This window comes from Mixophyes fleayi, chromosome 4 (genome assembly GCF_038048845.1).
Source record: "Mixophyes fleayi isolate aMixFle1 chromosome 4, aMixFle1.hap1, whole genome shotgun sequence".
Taxonomy (NCBI): Eukaryota; Metazoa; Chordata; class Amphibia; order Anura; family Limnodynastidae; genus Mixophyes; species Mixophyes fleayi.
The window spans coordinates 148,403,137-148,422,120 of record NC_134405.1 but is presented as its reverse complement, the minus strand read 5'-3'; the positions used below and the strand labels follow the sequence as shown (position 1 = coordinate 148,422,120).

General features: G+C 40.5%; 1 protein-coding gene across 2 annotated transcripts in view; it reads left to right on the top strand.

The window, feature by feature from the left end:
- The first annotated feature begins 4,349 nt into the window (after positions 1 to 4,349).
- The window catches only part of IL15RA (interleukin 15 receptor subunit alpha), a 60,527-nt gene continuing 45,892 nt past the window's right edge, over positions 4,350 to 18,984 (top strand). Inside the window, exon 1 of one of the 2 annotated variants that reach the window (XM_075205261.1) lies at positions 4,350 to 4,620. In XM_075205261.1, the coding sequence (XP_075061362.1) occupies positions 4,524 to 4,620 (97 nt within the window). In that variant the 5' untranslated portion in view covers positions 4,350 to 4,523. The remainder of the gene's footprint in view (positions 4,621 to 18,984) is intronic. The other variant, XM_075205262.1, reaches the window with a different exon arrangement.

The window sequence follows — 18,984 nt, the reverse complement described above, 5'->3', positions numbered from 1 at the left end:
TCTCCAAAGGTATGTAAGAGCAGCAAATAGAGGGGCACATATACTTGGTATACTATGACTTTCTGGGGGCAACTGTGACATACTATGAATTGGGGGCACAGCTATGTGTCATGATATGAATTGGGGGCACAATTATGAGGCATGAGGTGAACTGGGGCACTACTGTGCGGCATAATGTTTTTTAGCTGGTCCCGTTACTGTTAATATGATATTACCCGGCCCGGACGTGCCTGGGGGGCCCGGGTCCCCACTGGAGACCTATTTTTTTTAAAAAAAATATATATATTTTTTTTTTGCTCGTGGGTGTTGCTCGCGCGTGCAGGGGGGATCGGTACTGGCTAAATCCCCTTCAGCTCTGGTACCTTCAGACGCCAGATCATGTGACTGCAGTGGTCACATGGTACGCAGTGCGGGCTGCTGGATATCTTCCCATCCTGTGTGCTGTGCAGTGGAGAATAAGGTAAGAAGAAGGTGTGCTAGAGAGGGGGCATTTGTGACTAAAGGTGATGGAGAGGGGCATGTGTGACTAAAGGTGCTGGGCAGAGATGGGGCATGTGTGACTATAGCTGCTGGGCAGAGAGGGGGCAAGTGTGATTAAAGCATGTGGGCAGAGGGGACATATGTGAGCACAGCTGCTGGGAAGATGGGGCATGTGTGAGTAAGGCATTTTTCTGTAAGAGGGTGGCCTAGTGCTTTTCACCTGCTAGACACGCCCCCAATGATGCGCCACCACGTCCCCAATTGTACGACCACTTGCAGTTATGCGCCGCCTTTTTTTTACCATGCTCAACTACAAGGAGGGCCCCATGAAGTTGCTGTACCGGGGCCCAGGATTTCTCTAGGTAGCCCTGTGTGTGTATATATATCTATATCTATCTATCTATCTATCTATATCTATATCTATATATATATATATATATTTATATATACACCCAACTGGCATACCTGGTCTTGACTAGTTTTTAGCCAGCACCGTGATAGAAAAAGGTTGCCGACCGCTGATATAGGAGTATACAATACCCATAGCATATTGGTCATTTCTATTTACTACATTGCCCCCTTGATTCTCTCTACCTACTTATTGCTATTCTTTAGAGGAACAGGGGTCTCCTCTTCACCGCCAGTAGGCTGCAGTTTCTTTTTTCCATACATAAGGAAGATAAAGGTACCCTACTTCTTAACTATTTGAGATTTACTGTGTGCTGACTTAATTTTGCCTCTCGTTTGAACTTATGCCTATGACCCCGACTCTGGCTTGCCTTTTGTTTAGAGCCCATGAACCAGACTCCGACTTGTCTCTTGTTTGGAACCCCTGCAGATGACCTTGATCTTTGGCTTGTTTCTGACTCCGCTTTTGCATACAGATTGGTGCCTCTCTCCTGGCATCATTCTCCAGCTAGTGACGAAGTTCAGAAAGAAACGTTCATGAGGGGCACTTTTCTTCTTATGGTACTAGAAGACATCGCTATCAATAACAGAACATCAGGTGGAAGAACACTGCACTATTCCCGGGAACTCCATTTATATTTACATCTTGAATGGTTCTTTCTCTATATGAAGCATCAGAGAGCATAAGAATTACTGGAAAGGAATACTGAGAAGAACTTGAATACTTACGCTTGGTTTAAGAATAATAGCCCTAGTAAGTGCAATCACAATTGATAATTTCATGGTGAAGGTAAAAGATTGTCACTCACTATAGGAGGGAAAAAAAAGCACTTCAATAAGGCTAATACGCACATGTTTAGTAAGTGAATTCCGATCAGGGAACACGGATTGGGAAAAGATATAGGCCAGCATTAGACTGAAGATTTAAATACAACCCTAATTTTATCAGATTGTTTTATTATATACACAATTGTTGAAACGCTTTGTTAAATAAACTTTTTTCCCACATGTGACAAACACGATCTGAAGGTTTTGGAAGAGTGAAGACCACACAAAGTACTGAAGGAAGCCACACACTTCAGAAAGTTTAAGAATAAATCATTTTATACATTTATTATTATTTTATTTTACATTCTGTGAGAACAATATCAATAGCGCTGGAAACAATCTCTCAGTTTAGTATTGCAAAATGTGCTTTCATTGAAATTTTCAATGCTTGCCAAATAAAGGGTTAAAATACTACCACAAGTTTCTGTGCGTACATTTGGGACGCAAAATTGCATTCACCTCTAAATGCACGCCTAACGGTTTTTAGAGTTAAAGCAACAGCTAACACGCTCAGAGAGAAACTGATAACATTACCTATGAAGCTGTACGTATACTCTTGTTCTATTGATTTAATTGTAAAGGAATCCGTATATTTACTATAGATTGATATATTTATAATGTATTTTTGCTTTGTAATTCACTCCTCCCGGTGACTGAATGTGTGGCCCCAGCACTTGTACCCAGAGAAGAGACCCAAGGAATCGTTACTTTGCAACAAAACGCTTGGATGAGCTGATCACAACTGAATAGGTGAGAGAGTAACAGGGAACGGAGGGGAGGAGGTCCCAGGATCCCCTGGCAATCTAGAGAGCAGATCCGTGGCCTGCAGCCACAAAGGCCAAAGTAAATAATGACAAAAACAAGGGGGGCAGACAGAAGGCTATAGAAAAATGGGGGGGGGGGGGGGGGGCAGAAGATGAAAGCTACAGCAAAACAGGGGGGGAGGGGGGTTGGCAGAAAGAAGGCTGTAGAAAAATGAGGAGGGGGCAGAAAGAAAGCTACAGAAAAAAGGGGGGGTCAGAAAAAGAGGGCTACTGAAAAACGAAGGGGGGCAGTAAGAAGGCTACAGAAAAATGGGGAGGGGGGGGTGGGCAGAAAAAGAGGGATATTGAAAATACAAATACGAGGGGGGGAGCAGAAAGAAGGCTACAGAAAAACGAGGGTAGGTTGCAAAAAGATGGCTACAGAAAGAACGGGGGGCAGAAAGAAGGCTACAGAAAAACATGGAAGGGGCAGAAAGAAGACTACAAAAAAACGATAGGGGGAGAAAGAAGACTACAGAAAAACAAGGTGGAGGACAGAAAGAAGGCTATAGAAAAACGAGGACGGCAGGAAAAGAGAGCTACAGAAAAATGAGGGGGGGTTGGGCAGAAAGGAGGCTACAAAAAAACGAGGAGGGAGCAGAAAGAAGGCTACAGAAAAACGAGGGGGCAGAAAAATAGGGCTACTGAAAAACGAGGGGGGCAGTAACAAGACTACAGAAATACGAGGGGGGACAGAAAGAAGGCTACAGAAAAATGAAGGGGGGGAGAAAGAAGAATACAAAAAACAGAAGGGGGGCAGAAAGAAGACTACATAAAAAAGAGGGGGGCAGAAAGAGAGCTACAGAAAAATGAGGGGGACAGAAAGGGGGCTACACAAAAATGAGGGGGGGCAGTAAGGGAGCTACAGAAAAATGAGGGGGGAGGGCAGAAAGAGAATGCTACAGAAAAATGAGGTGGTGGGTGGGAGAGGATGGCTGCAGAAAATGAGGGCGGGTGTGAGAGGAGGCTACAGAAAATGAGGTGGGTGGGAGAGGCTACAGAAAATGAGGTGGGTGGGAGAGGAGGTTACAGAAAACAAGGGGGAGAGAAGTCTGGAAATTTTGGGGAGATGTAGCGGGATAAAATAGGAGGGGGAGGGGTATGCTCAGAAATCTCCATGAGTTACAGCCTATGAGGCCCTATACCATGCGAATATGGCTTTTTCCATATGGTTTAGGGATTTTTAAGTAACCTAGCTACCTAACAAACCGCAATCCCCATAATTTTCAATGGGGACTACGGTCTGGGTCAGTTTAACAAGTTCCAAAAAGCCTAGCTTTGCAGAGCTTGACCACTGTGGTGTTAGCCGTTCTACCCTATAGGGAAAGCATTGTGGTAGAGGGATCTTCGAATCCAGCACTACAACCTTCCCACTCTCCCCTCTGCTTACTTACTTATATATATATATCTCAATAATTACAATTAACAACCAAAACCATTAGGACCATCTATTTAAAAATATGAACTTTAAAAGTTCTGGTAACAAGACTTTTGTGGGTAGTTGGCCATACCCATATACCCAGAACCTTGTTTTTCAAGGGCTCTTGTGGTGGAAATTGGGGGAAATGTGTGCTATGTGTGAACTGTGTCGCATACTGTATTACTATTCTGGTGGACTTGAAATATTGTGATGGGAACGTGGGGGCATGTCACAGTAGGTGGATACTGCCGTCTGTGCATACGATTAGCATAAGCAATAAAATAAACTGTGCTGAAAAAAATGAGGTTACTGTATCTTTAAAAATATATATCATGTTACTGTGAACTTTTATGGAAGAGAAAAGAAAGTGAAAGTAAAGCATCCTCCACCCTTCTTGTTTGACTCGTGAAGCTATGAAACGAACTACAGATTCCATGGCGTGCAGAACAAAACAACATTCTGGCCATCCAAGTGGTGTGTTTGCATGTTTAAATGTGTAGCATGCACGTGTAGATGTGTTTACCCCTTTGGTTAGCCCTCTGTGGAGTGCTCCAGGCTGGAAACAAAACGTGGAGCTGTGTCTGATGGCAGCTGCTCAGACTACAACACACGATGCAGTTTTCCTGATTGTGTTGATTGTCTTGACACTCCAAATGCAACCCGCAAAAGGCAATACGGAAGGTATGCGTATAACTTATGTTCATTTATGTGCTACTGACTTTAATGGGTTAAGCATAATTAGAATATTTTGCTATGCATATTATATAAAAAGAAAAAATGTTTTTAGAAGTATAGTTTTCTTTTTGTTCTTAGTTTACATATTTACCCAGTTTACATATTTACCCATTCAAAGCCCATAACATGTATTTATGACAGTTACTGCAAAGTAAATTGTTCGCATGCTATTTATTATTAACGTCTAAATTAAAGTTGTGCATGATGTATAAAACAGTGTGACAGATTTAAAGGACATACTGATTTCTGGACTGTATTAGATATATATTAAAAGCTGTACATGTGTGACTATAAAAATGAGTTACTCTTAAAACATTGATCCTTGTAGGTGATAGAAATAGATTTGTGTTTATTGGTCTGATCTCCAAGTGTGTAGACACATCTTGCTATACTCATTGATAATAATAATTTGATGATTTGAATTTTTTTTTAACACATTAATAAACTGTCCTTTGCGAATGTTAAATGTCTGCAGGACAAATGCAGCCTTGAAGCTGTGGTACACCACTAGGGGACTATATATTGATGGTATGTCAAAATAAATAACCTATTCATTTTTTTGTTTTTGACATCATCATCATCAACATTTATTTATATAGCACCAGCAAATTTTGTAGTGCTTTACAATTGGGGACAAACACAGTAATAAGCAACACTGGGTAAAACAAAGACGTAAGAAGGCCCTACTAGGCTGCTGAATCAAGTCTTCCTCCCCAGGCTAAAATTTGCCTGCCCTCCCCTGGGGCCCTACTCACAAGTTAACAGTCATGGCTTAAAGTTTTGAGAATGACACAAGTATTGGTTTTCACAAAGTTTGCTGCTTCAGTGTTTTTAGTAGAGATGTTCACTGACCCCCGTTTTCTGGTTTTGGTTTTATATCTGGATTAACTTTGTGCTTTGGTTTTGCTTTTGGCAAAACCACCTTTGCTTGTTTTGGTTTTGGATCCCTATTTTTTTTTCTAAAAACCCTATTTTTTTTTGTTAAAATAAGGTCATTTTGCTTTTTTTCCCCCTACATTATTATTAACCTCAATAACACTAATTTCAAGTCATTTGCAGTCAATTTTGACCATCTCACAGGTCACAATATTATTTTCGTACAAAGACTGCAGTGACCTGGCTGGATGCTAAGCGACAGAGCAATGACTCAAACACATGGCAGTTCCTAGCACACCTAGGAAACATTGCCACACAGCAGTGGCAGAAAAGAAAAGTAGTGCAAGATGGAATTGTCCTTGGATCATGAAACCAGTTATGGTTCATTTGATCGCTCCACCTGTTTCTTGGATAACTGTGGTAATTCTACAGCTAATACATGGCAACGAGTGCTGGTAAAAAACACGTAAAAAGTATTTGGACACCACTTTTAGGGGTAAATGTATCAAGCTGAGAGTTTTCCGGCTAGAATCTAGAATCTGATTGGTTTTTCAAACCTGCTGGAAAACTCTCCGCTTGATACATTTACCCCTTGGAGTTTGAATGACAAGGTCTTGCTTGGTCATGACTGACCTTACAAGAAGATACCTCAGTGACAGTTGCAGAAATAGCACTCATAGAGAAAGGCGAAGGCATATTTTTTTCTGCAGATAACTTTGCCTGGATTACAGGTTTTTTTTTCTTGACCAAGGTAAAAGGTTTTTTTTTTTTACATTTTTGTTTCCCTGACTTACAAACACTATGCACTTTAACATAGGCTTTATCAGATGACGTAGAGGGATTACTATCATCATGACTGGTGCTAGCAGCTGCTTAGTGGTCCTGGTCTTCTGTGTACTGCTGTGAATCCATTTTGATAACACAGTACAATGTGACTGCAGATTAAGAACAACACTGTCAGCTCTATTATTTCTATTTCAGCAATGACAATTAGCAATGGATCAGTGGAGCTCTCTTCTTTGTGTTTTACCTATATCACACAGTACAATGTGACTGCATATTTAGAAGACCAAGCCTGTCAGACCTATTATTTGTATTTCAGCAAAGACAATTGGCAATGGTGCTCTCCTCTTTGTATGTTTCCTATATAACACAGTACAATTTGACCGCAGATTTAGAAGACCAAGCCTACCAGACCTATTATTTGTGTTTCAGCAATGACAATTAGCAATGGAGCTCTCCTCTTTGTATGTTACTTATATAACACAGTACAATGTGACTGCAGATTTAGAAGACCAAGCCTGCTAGACCTATTATTTGTATTTCAGCAATGACAATTAGCAATGGAGCAATGGAGCTCTCCTGAATTTCACTGAAGACTTTTAAGAACACTGCTACCCCTCCTCTTTCTTTTCTACCTATGACACTGCCCAACTGCACTAGAGACTGCCAAGAACTGTGCTACCCCTTCTGTGTCCCTCTGTGAAATGGCACTGGATTGCCGTGGAGGGCGGTACTTATAGAATCCAAAACTCCAAGATCCGATGATGTAACAATGACGTTTTGTCTTGTTTTCAATTTCGAGGGCGCGCAAAAGTGCCAAGCTAGCTCGGCTCTCTAGTTTTTAGACCTTTTTGTCAGATGTTGCTATGGTATACTGAAGTAAAATTACAAGCATTTCATAATTGTCAAATGCTTTTGTTGACAATTACATTAAGTTTATGCAAAGAGTCAATATTTGCAGTGTTGATCCTTCTTTTTGAAGACCTCTGCAATTCGCCCTAACATGATGATGCTATATAAATAAACAATTATATTATCTTGTGATATGGATACACTTCAGGTGATGCATTCACGAACGCTTCATTGCTGTTTATACTTTGCTTTTATGGTCAGACTGGTAAAGTAAACTGACAGCATAGAGTTCCACACTCTTTCTTGTGACTCTAATGCTAGATGCTAGATAAACAGAGACCAACTTCCTAGCCACCGGCCACTACCTTGCAACAGTCACAGCTGAGCAATGAAACAGACGGGTTTAAATAGTGTACACAACTCCAACAGCCCAAACTTGATTGACAGATGACACCCCCACCTTTGCAGCCTTTCTCTACAGGTTGCCAGCTAAATACCTGTCTCCTGTGGCAAACAGCTCAGTTTGTCACTAATATATATATATATATATATATATATAACAACAGATACCAAGAACGGGGCACGTAACCCACTTCTGTATACAAAAGACCAAGCAAAAATTAGAACTGTTATAGTATACACAGAAAGTCCAATTTGCAGGCGGCAGCCAATCCTAAAAAACAGAGGGTGAGTCCGGAATATCTACAAAGCAAAAAAAGGACAGGGGCACCACAGAGTGTATTACCACAATATAATGCAAAAATAAGAAAAATAGTTAGTGTGGTAGAGTAAACTCACACTTGAACCATAATGGGTAAATGACAAAGATGCAGGTAGAGCCAGTATAGTGATAAGGATAAACACTTGTGTGCAACACTGTCTCCAATCCCAAGTGCATACACCGCTAAGAATAATAATTCTGCGTACCAGATATATAATTAATTGGAAATATTCACGCAGATGATGATGTCTTCAACAGTATTGTGTGTCTTCAATGTAAACACTCCTCATAGAAGGGGATTCATAATAGACAGCTGGGACCTCAGATCCACATACAAATAAAAATTGGAATAGTGTAATACTGTATATCACAAATTTAATAATAGGAGGTAAGTATCAAACTTACATAAAACCACATGTAAAATACATATAAAGGTATCTTTAGGTGCTCATCTAGGAGATGTTCAGGTTTGTGGGGCATATAGCTCACAGTTCTCAATAAATCTCCACATCAATCCTATTCCATTCGTACCACGAGATCCAAATATAAACTATCGATCCAGATAGAAATCCTCAATATATATATTCACAATTCAGGTTATAAATTAATGTTTGATCATGTGTGCAGCATGTGGTTGTTTAATCTATCGACGAAAAAGATAGTACTACCACTAATATACTGGGCTTTCCGATCTCTCCCACCTGAGCTCTGTAATCTGTGTTGCAAGCTATTAAGCCTTAGGGGTGGTTGTGCTTAAAGTTTTGTCAGAATGTACTCTTGTTGCCATCTGCACAACCCATCAATTTCCAAGATTTCTACATTTTTCTTAAGTGTGTGTTTTGTAAGAGTGGTCTAGGATGTGTCCTGTTTAGTACTTTCAGCTGTGTTGATTGCGGCTACCATGGTTGGTTTGAAATTTTCCCATGGAATTTTTATAAACATTAAATGATGATGACTGAGAACTTAGAGTATGCACTTCACAATTGTCATCACATATGGCTTCAATACCATCAACATGCACATTATCATCACCATCAGGAAGGACAACGACACTTCAGAGTTTTTTTTTTTTGGGGGGGTGGGCCAGGATGGGGAGAGTTGTGCTTCTCAGATGCATTTGGTAGGACAATTTTTGTTTAAATTAATCATGTTCCTGCTAAAGGACAGCTGCATCTAGTTATTTGGTTGTTTCCTATTCATTATCAACACTTATTACCACTTCACAAACAGTTCTGAAAATAGGTTACTGTATTTTCCTTTTATGAGGCCTTGGCACAAGAATCTGCAAACTAGCAAATGTTTGCCCACATGTGTTTTTTTTTTATTCTAATATATTGGATTTGCTTTAATACCATTGGCAGTAGCATTGCTTCTTATCTTGCACAATGTACTTGTGGGGTTGTCTGAGCACATTGCCCTTTATTTGCCTGTGCCAGATGTAGACTTATTGTTTGGTCGTATATTTTTATCCTCAACACCCCTCTGAGAATGTCTGTCGCATTGCGGTACTACTGTTTAATTATACTCATCCTCAAATAGTCACTAGAATGTTGCCCCAGGTCTTAAACTCTAGTGTATTAAAATGTTATCCTTGGAGGCCGTAGCGCAGCTAGGGATAGGAGGCAGGATGATAGCAGGTAGTCAGAAGAAAGCTGTAGCAGATAACATGGTCAGAACAGGCAAAGGGCCAGGGCTGGGAGCAAGCATGAATATCCGAGAGACAAGCCAGAGGTCAGGGTTACAAGCAAACAAACAGGGTCCAGAAAAGCCAAGAGTCAGTAACAATAATTCAATCCGAAGTCAGAAGACAATAAGGTTGCAGGTCAGCAACACTATAAAGAGCTCTATAACCGTCAGGGAGGCTAAAAACTTCCTGCCTTATATACATAGGGAAGCCATTAATTGTGTAGAAAGCAGAGCAGAAAAATTAGCCTCAGGGGCTGTTTAATTAATTAAGGAACTTGCGCATGCACCCGGCTGCCTCTCATGCACGGACCAGTTTCGGGCACAGTGCGTCCCAACTGTTGTCCTGGATTCCTCACGAACTAACAGCAGGTAGTGAGTTGTGGCGACTTCAGGCACCGCCCCAGCTTGTAACACATATATAGATATACAGATATATGGTGTCTCCTTTAAACATTTTCTTTGTGTGAAGATAGCATGGGTCAGGATGCATCCATGGGGCGCTGCAATGGATCTTGCTTATGTATGTGGAAAGGATGAATCACAAGATGGTGCATGTGAGGGAGAGTGGGTAATGTATTACCAAGGAGAGTAGCGCTGGGAAGTTATCGGGGAGGGGAGCGCTTTTGGATGACTTTTGCTTGTTAAGTACTAGTCACTTCCTCTGATTGGGAAAGACACACCACTCTGCAGTTAATCATTTGGAAACCCCTTTCTAGAAATCCTGCGTTTGCCTCCGCAGAGGTGAAAACATTGCCGTATATACAGAAATCTTTACAGATGATCTCCCACATATATGTAAATTTTAGTGTCATTGTTTCCAAATGTGTGTGTTTCATGAATAAAATTCTCTTGCTGAACATATAAATACAAAGTAACTGAGATTTTGAAATTGTAATTGAGGAATTTGATCTATCGCTGTGTGGATCGTTTAGTGAGGAATCTTTTTTCTTATGTGTGTGTAGACTGTAGACTCCAGTGGACTTACGTGAATGATTAAACATTCTCTGTGAAGGGTTGTGCAATTTGTTGGTGCTACATAAAACAAGGACAGCAATATACAGTTTATTTAAGTAAGATAAGTTTTCTTTTACTTTTTTATAAAAAAATAGGAAAAAATTGACCAAATATCTAAAAATACATTTTTCCTTGATGTTCCACAGAAATACCCGTAAATGTATTGTCCTATTTGTCCTGACTACTGGGACCCAAATGCATGTATTTGTCAAACTGTCAAACTTCTTGATGTAGACAAAAACATCACACAACATATTCCACATTTCCTGTTTATTGGGCTACCACATGTTTGTGCTTCACTTTGTCTTTGTAAAGGCTATCGTTAGTAGAAGCGACAGGCGCCGCTGTTTGCCCGGCTATTTGTCCAGTAATGGCAACCGGCACCCTGGATCGATCACGCAGTCAGCGTCTTTGTCTTGTACTGCCAGCACCTAGCCACCCGTGACAGCAGTACCCAGAAAAGATGGTAGTGCTTTTATGTGGAAATTATTCCATAGTGGATTTTCTAAATCCATCATGTCATTCCAGAGGCAAAAGAGTACCAGAACAACCCTAAAATGACTCCCGATAGATTTGTTTGTTTATATTTTGCTAGTATGCACTCAAATTAAGTGTCAAATGAAAATTGCATTTTTTCACAAATGTTTCAGTGATGGATTATTTTTTTTCATACACAACCAATGATCATTCATCAATTTCTCATGAGGAGGCCACATACTTGAACTATATTCGGTGTTTGGTCATTTTATACAACTTGTTGATGCTATCTCCATTTGTCCTAGATTTCCATCTGTAAATTCACCTTATTCTGCTCAAGAATAAACTGGTTTACAGGGTCCTTGTGTTAAAGTAATAATTTAATTTCTTCAGCAAAAGAAACTTAAAGAATAAAATTATATCATTGTTTATTTACAAAAGAAAAGCTTGTGCTGTGATAATATCACTCTCATTTTCAGTCTCTGAAATCTCTGGTCTCCCACACCAGACAATTACTTTTAGTACCAGCAAAAGTAGGTTGTACTACAATTTACAAATGTCATATTACAATTGGCTGAGAAGGTACATAGGCGTATCTTGATCCTATTGGCTCCCCTGGATGCAATGGAGACTTTGGAGAAGCTTGTGCAAGTCTTTGTACACCATCTCTGATTAGAAACATCTGTTCTTTGAATTAACTCCCTCATTCCTGTTCATATCCCTCTCATCAGCTCACACGCAAGGATCCATTTGACATAATAATACCACATCAAATATTAATGATAAACTAAAATAAGATAAAACAATGTAAATATTTTCATATTAATAAATTGTCTTCATCCAAAATAAAATATCTTTGACACTTGGAATGAATAAAGGAGAGTGGGTGGCCTCCTTACCAATAGGTTGTTTTAAGTTTGCTGGCTACCTGCTGCGCAGGTTTGTATGCAGAGAGAAAAGGTTGGGACAGCTTTCTATCTGGGTCCCACTACCTGAAGAAAACCAAAGAACATAAACCTGCGTGACAGACCTCTGATCTGTAAGCTTAGAATACTCTTGTGACTGTTTTCTTGCAGAGGATGGACTCTAGGTTCTGCTATAATTAGAGAGGGAAACAAAAGGCAAAAGGTTTAGTTAAAGCTCAGCAGACTGCATCCATGTACTTAAGCTTGAGATAGATATCTAGATAGATGTAGATATATAGATAGATAGATATACACAGACAAAGAAGGGGGTTATTCGGATATTTCTCCAGGTAACCAAGTCCAAAGTTACAAGATTCAAGTAAGCAATATTTAAATCTATTTATTGTGCGCACATTTGCCATTATTTGCTCCTCATCTAAACAGATTACTATACTATTGCGTTGTTTCTTTTTTCTTTTCTTTTTTAGATGGATTATGTCAGATTCTGAAATAGAGCTTCATTTCTAAAGGGACTCATATATGCTGGAGCTGGGTTAGGGGGGACAAGAGTCATTACTTGGGGTGAATGGTAGTGTACAGCAGCCGAGAAATCACAGAAGCCCAAGGTTTTGGGTACCACTGTTCTCAGCAAGTTTTGTTAAACAGTAAAAACCCCAAAAACTTTGAAATAAACACCTTGCCTGTCTGGCATTAACTAAACACAAGTCTTTCTTGACTGTCAAACTAAAAAAAAAAAAACATTAGAAGTTCCAACACATAGGGGCTGATGCAATTCGCCCATATTAGTGTAGGAATAACACGGCACTAATTGTATTACCGTTAATACGGTAATTTTAACCTGGATTTTTGGTCGCGGCCCTGAGGGCTGCAAGCAAAAATCAGCATGAAAGTTACCATACTAACGGTAATACTGCACATTTTTACCTAGTAACAGTAATAGTGCGCAGGCCGCATTACTCCTGTATCGTCCCCATATAGTTTACTCACAATAGATATCAGGCTTTCTCCCATAGAGACCCTACAGTCCCTATCCCCAGACAGAGTAGCCAGGATGTCTAGCTTGACTGCTTTTTAACCACCTTGACCCAGGTGCAAGTGCTAATCAGCCTATCCTCAGGCTGGATGCCTGAGAAAAATGGGGCCAAATGGATGGAAATGGGGTCTAATGGATGGAACCCACCCTTACTCTCTGTCCATAACCCCAGGAACCTTTTACCAAAGGCCAAAAGCCTAATCAAGCCGTTTAAAAACAGACAAACATTTTCTTTTCTTTTTAAAACATGTAGACCTAGGACAAATATACCTGCCCAAAAACACTATTCCAATGTTTTTGTAATAATGTATAGATTCACTTTAATTTGATTTAATATCATAGTTGCCAACATTGGCAGGCTAAGTTCCGGGAGGTCCGGGGGTCAGGTGGGCGTGTGGGGGCGGGGCTCGAAGGATTGCGCCATTAGCCCCACCCCCAAAGCTGTCACCACTTTGGCCGTCCAATAAAACAAGGGGGCGGGGCCACAATGACGCGCCCGTGACTTCGATAAGCCCCGCCTCCCCCATTCAATTTCCACCGTCGCCCGGGAATCGGGAGAATTGCCCTCTCTCCCGGGAGCCTGGGAGACTGACCCAGATTTTGGGAGTCTCCCGGATATTCCGGGAGAGTTGGCAAGTATGTTTAATATTTATATGTGATATATATATATATATATATATATATATATATATATATATATATATAAAATATTCTGCAGAAGTTGTCAATAATTGTGGTGTTGTGCATGTGTACATATGTAACCATCTTTGAGAGAGAGCGCCAGCATGTAAAGTTATGTATAAATCAGTATGTGTTTAGGGAGTGTGGAGCATGGAATGTATACATGAGGGGAGACAATTGGAGGCAGATTCAATTCTTTACATTTCAGCGCGAGGTGACTCCGGAGACACTTTTGACAGAAGTAACGCTGATTTTTACTTGCGCCCCATGGAGGTGCAAGCAAAACTCAGCGTTACTTTTTACCGTAGTAACAGTAAAAAGCGGGCAATTGAATCTGCCCCTTGTATTTGTATGTCTGTTTACCATTGAAATTAATTAAATTCCAAAGTTAAATATTCAACAAACTCATTTAGAGAAGTTTTAGATCCACATACTTTACGCATTATTTCTCTGCTGTCATGAAGCAAATTTGTTTATATAGAGGAATAATGTTTTTCTACAAGGTTACCTCACATTCATTCTGTTAACCCATAAAAACAATGTTATCATTCTATTGCGTTAGTAACATTATTCATATTTAACAATAATTCAAAGAGGAGTGGCTATTTACCTGTCATTTTCTGTACAATTAAATTGTAAGTTATGTTTTCTTTTACACCTTGCATCCTTTTATCTGCACATTTCTTTTCTTTCCTATGCAGGGAACAATGCAAGGCAAATGTTTGTCAATCAGTCGTGCTACCCTACTCTCTTTTAGTACTACCCTTTCATCCTCCGCAGATATCAGAATGATTTTTTCCTGGGGCAATTTTTTCTGGGGAATTCAGCCCCATGCTGAACAGGCTGGGGCTGTGTCACAGTATGGCAGGAGGACCCCAAGCTGTGGGATTTCCAGTTATACTGTAAAAAGCCCGGCCTGCCATAGCCTGGAGTGGATTGTGTATGCAAAGTCAACTGAAAAAGTCTACAGTGATAAGGTCAACAGTTAGAATGTCTACATGTTCATAATGTCTATACAGTTAAAGTATTCACATGTAAAATGTCTACAGGGTTGTAAAATAGAAAGTCAAAATGTCGACATAAATCACTTTATTTAAAATGGCAATAGAATTTAAAAAAAAATGGGGAAAAAAATGCACCCCCCCCTTCCCCAAATTTAATGTCAGCCTGGGAGTGCTTAGACCTTTAGTGCACAGCGACACATTTTACAACCCTGTCTATATTTTGCATGTGTTTTGATTAACTGGGTGTTTCCATTGAGAGCAAAAAGATGAACAGTATAACAGTTATATTGTAGGAAAAACACTAGTTGCAAAAAATGGGGAGATCTGAGTTTGCAGAGGCAAAACAAAACAGGATCCAAGAAAGGCAGGACATAAACAAACTCAGTCCAGGTATAACAAAACAAAACAATGTCCAGTTATTGTAGAACATAAGAAACACAATCCAGGTGTGATTAGGCTGAAAGGAACAGTGTCTGAATTAATACAGGTTAATAGGTAATGCAGGAACAAAGGACACTTACAATGCAGATGACAGAAGACACAGGCAATTGCTGAGAACTGATGCTGGTAGAATACAGGAACAGCGGTAGCAGGTACAGCCAGGGATGCATGAGAACAAACACTGGAAGTAGCTAGTACAGACTGCAGACTAAAGACAACAACAATTAATGACCAGAAATGTGCAAGTTTTGGGGTGGTTATATAAGGCAGTGGGGCGGGTGCCGGTGATAATCAGGAAAGGAGGTAAACTCCGGCAGACAAGGTGCAAATAGTGCAAAAGTCCAGAAGAGCAACACTTCTGGTAAGACAGAGATACTGCAGAGGGAAAATATCAGAGTCCTAAGATGTCGACCTTTTTACTGTGTCTACATTATGAAGATGTAGACATTCTGACTGTCGACCTTATGACTGTAGACATTTTGGTGTAGACACTTTCACTGTTGACTTTTCAACTACATCCTCCTGGCGCTGGTTGCAGTTTTTGACCACATAATTGTGACAACCAACCCATGCTGTGATGATTGGCTTCTCTACCGCATCATGATATTCTTAAAGTGTACCATACATTTAAAGCGTATTGTGTTCTTTAAATATTTATTTCTTGCAGCAGAAGCATTTAACATAGTATGTTGAGACATCAACTAGGAATGAACAAGTAATTGCACCATTTTGTTTGGATGCATTTTATGTGAAATATTTGGTCACAAATGAATTCAACTCTACATGAGACCTTCTGTGTTCAGGAGTACACACATACATACTATGTTGAACAGTGCCAGATTCACTTTGTGTCCATCAGTGCTCACATACATTCTGTGCCCACATCTACATTGTGCCAAACAGTGTCCATACAAAAATTGTGTCCAATTCATTCTCAAAAACAGAAGAGTGTGGTTTTAGCAGCCAATGAAAAACATATATTTTAAAGAGCTGTAATTAAATACAGCACAACTTTATGTGGTGAATTCTCATTGGAGACCCTATTCTAGTGACCTCTGTACAATAAAGAGAACATTCTAGTGACCAATATACAGACTTCATGGAATATTCTAGTAACTCATATTCAATACATAGATCATTCAATAAGTGATATACAGTATAGAGAGCATCTTTATGATGATTATTCAATATAATAGCATTATGAAGGATCGCAAATTGCATACAGAAAAAAGTGTGTTTATTCAGGAGGGTCTGAGGCGCTATGTTTTGGAGAGCATGGCCCATTTCTTCAGGGCATCTAAAGAAAGGGCCACCTCGCTCAAAGCTTAATGCCTCAGACATTTCTGAATAAACCTTGGAGTGGTATCTGAGCCTTGGAGATGGTTGAATGTCTTACCGCCAGCAGGCTGTGTCGACATGATTGAATCTGCAGTCTTGTGGTGTACACATGCCTTGTTTCCATTATTCAATATATACACAAATCTTTGACTATACAGTATAAACCCTTAATGCAATAATGACAGCAAAATGTCTGATAGTTTTTGAGACCCCCAAATCTCTGGTAATAATGCAATGAAGACCTCTAAAACTCTGGTGATTATGCAGACCCCAGTTTTGTTAAAATGCTAATCTCCATATCTGTTGTGGCTTTACAATACAGACTAAAGATATGTGGTGGCAACACAGGTAGTCCTGACCCCACTCCATCTGCGCACTGTTGTTGAATAGCACAAGCCATCCACGAATCAAAGTGTCAGGCGCTTCTGGTACTATGACTCATGATTCACTAAAGCTATCCACCAATGTAAGCCAGGTGGACCAGGCCTACGTTGACTTAGGGCTAGATTTACTAAACGGCGGGTTTGAAAAAGTGGAGATGTTGCCTATGGCAACCAATCAGATTCTTGCTTTCATTTATTTAGTGCATTCTACAAAATAAAACCTTGAATCTGATTGGTTGCCATAGGCAACATCTCCACTTTTTCAAACCCGCAGTTTGGTAAATATACCACTTAGAGTCTAGCTCAGGGGTTGGCAACCTTTTTCTATCAGAGTGCCACCTAAAATCTAGTGAAGCCCCGGTGTGCCAGTTGGGTGTGAGATATATATATATATATATATATATATACATACTTACATACATACAGGGCTGCCTAGAGAAATTCATGGCACTAGTATAGCAACTTCATGTGTCCCCCTTTATAGTCAAGCATGGTAAAAAAAAATGTTGTGCCGCCGCAGGGCGGCGTAGCAACATTTTTTTTGCCATGGAAGTGGTCGTACAATTGGGGGGCGTGGCAGTGCATCATTGGGGGCTTGTCTAGCAGGTGAAAAGCACCAGGCCACCCTCTTACAGAAAAATGCATTACTCACACATGCCCCCTTGCTCAGCAGCTTTGCTCACATATGTCCCCTCTGCCCACATGCTTTAATCACACTTGCCCCCCCTCTGCCCAGCCCCTTTAGTCACATATGCCCCCTCTCCAGCACACCTTCTTACCTTATTCTCCTCTACACAGCATGGGAAGATATCCAGCAGCCTGCCGAGTACCATGTGACCACTGCAGTCACATGACCTGGCGTCTGAAGATACCTGAGCTGAAGGGGATTTAGCTATTACCGATTCCCCCCTGCACTCAATAAAAAAAAAAAAAAAAAGTACTTTTAAAATAAAAAATGTATTTTCAAAGATCGGTCTCCAGTGGGGACTCGGGCCACCAAGCAGGCCCGGGCAATTTGTAGCCGCCCCCTTCCCTCTCGGCTATATATATATATATATATATATATATATATATATATATATATATATATATCATTTTATGAGGCTAATATCATATTAACAGTAAGGGACCAGCAAAAAAACGTTATGCCGCACAGTAGTGCCCCAGTTCAGATCATACCTCATAATTGTGTCCCCAATTCATCTTATGCCTCATAGTTGTGCCCACAATTCATACTTTGCCACAGTGCCCCTACAAATACATAGTATGCCACAGTTGCCCCCAGAAACACATAGTATGCCACAGTTGCCCCCACAAATACATAGTATGCCACAGTTGCCCCCACAAATACATAGTATGCCACAGTTGCCCCCAGAAACATATAGTATGCCACAGTTGCCCCCATAAATATATAGCATGCCACAGTTGCCCCCACAAATACATAGCATGCCACAGTTGCCCCCACAAATACATAGTATGCCACAGTTGCCCCCACAAATACATAGTATGCCACAGTTGCCCCCAGAAACATATAGTATGTCACAGTTGCCCCTATAAATATATAGCATGCCACAGTTGCCCCCACAAATACATAGTATGCCACAGTTGCCCCCACAAATACATAGTATGCCACAGTTGCCCCCAGAAACATATAGTATGCCACAGTTGCCCCCATAAATATATAGCATGCCACAGTTGCCCCCACAAATACATAGCATGCCACAGTTGCCCCCACAAATACATAGTATGCCACAGTTGCCCCCACAAATACATAGTATGCCACAGTTGCCCCCATAAATATATAGCATGCCACAGTTGCCCCCACAAATACATAGTATGCCACAGTTGCCCCCAGAAACATATAGTATGCCACAGTTGCCCCCATAAATATATAGCATGCCACAGTTGCCCCCACAAATACATAGTATGCCACAGTTGCCCCTAGAAACATATAGTATGCCACAGTTGCCCCCATAAATATATAGCATGCCACAGTTGCCCCCATAAATATATAGCATGCCACAGTTTCCCCCACAAATGCAAAGTATGCCAAGTATATGTGCCCCTCAATTTGCTGCCCTTACTTACCTTTGTA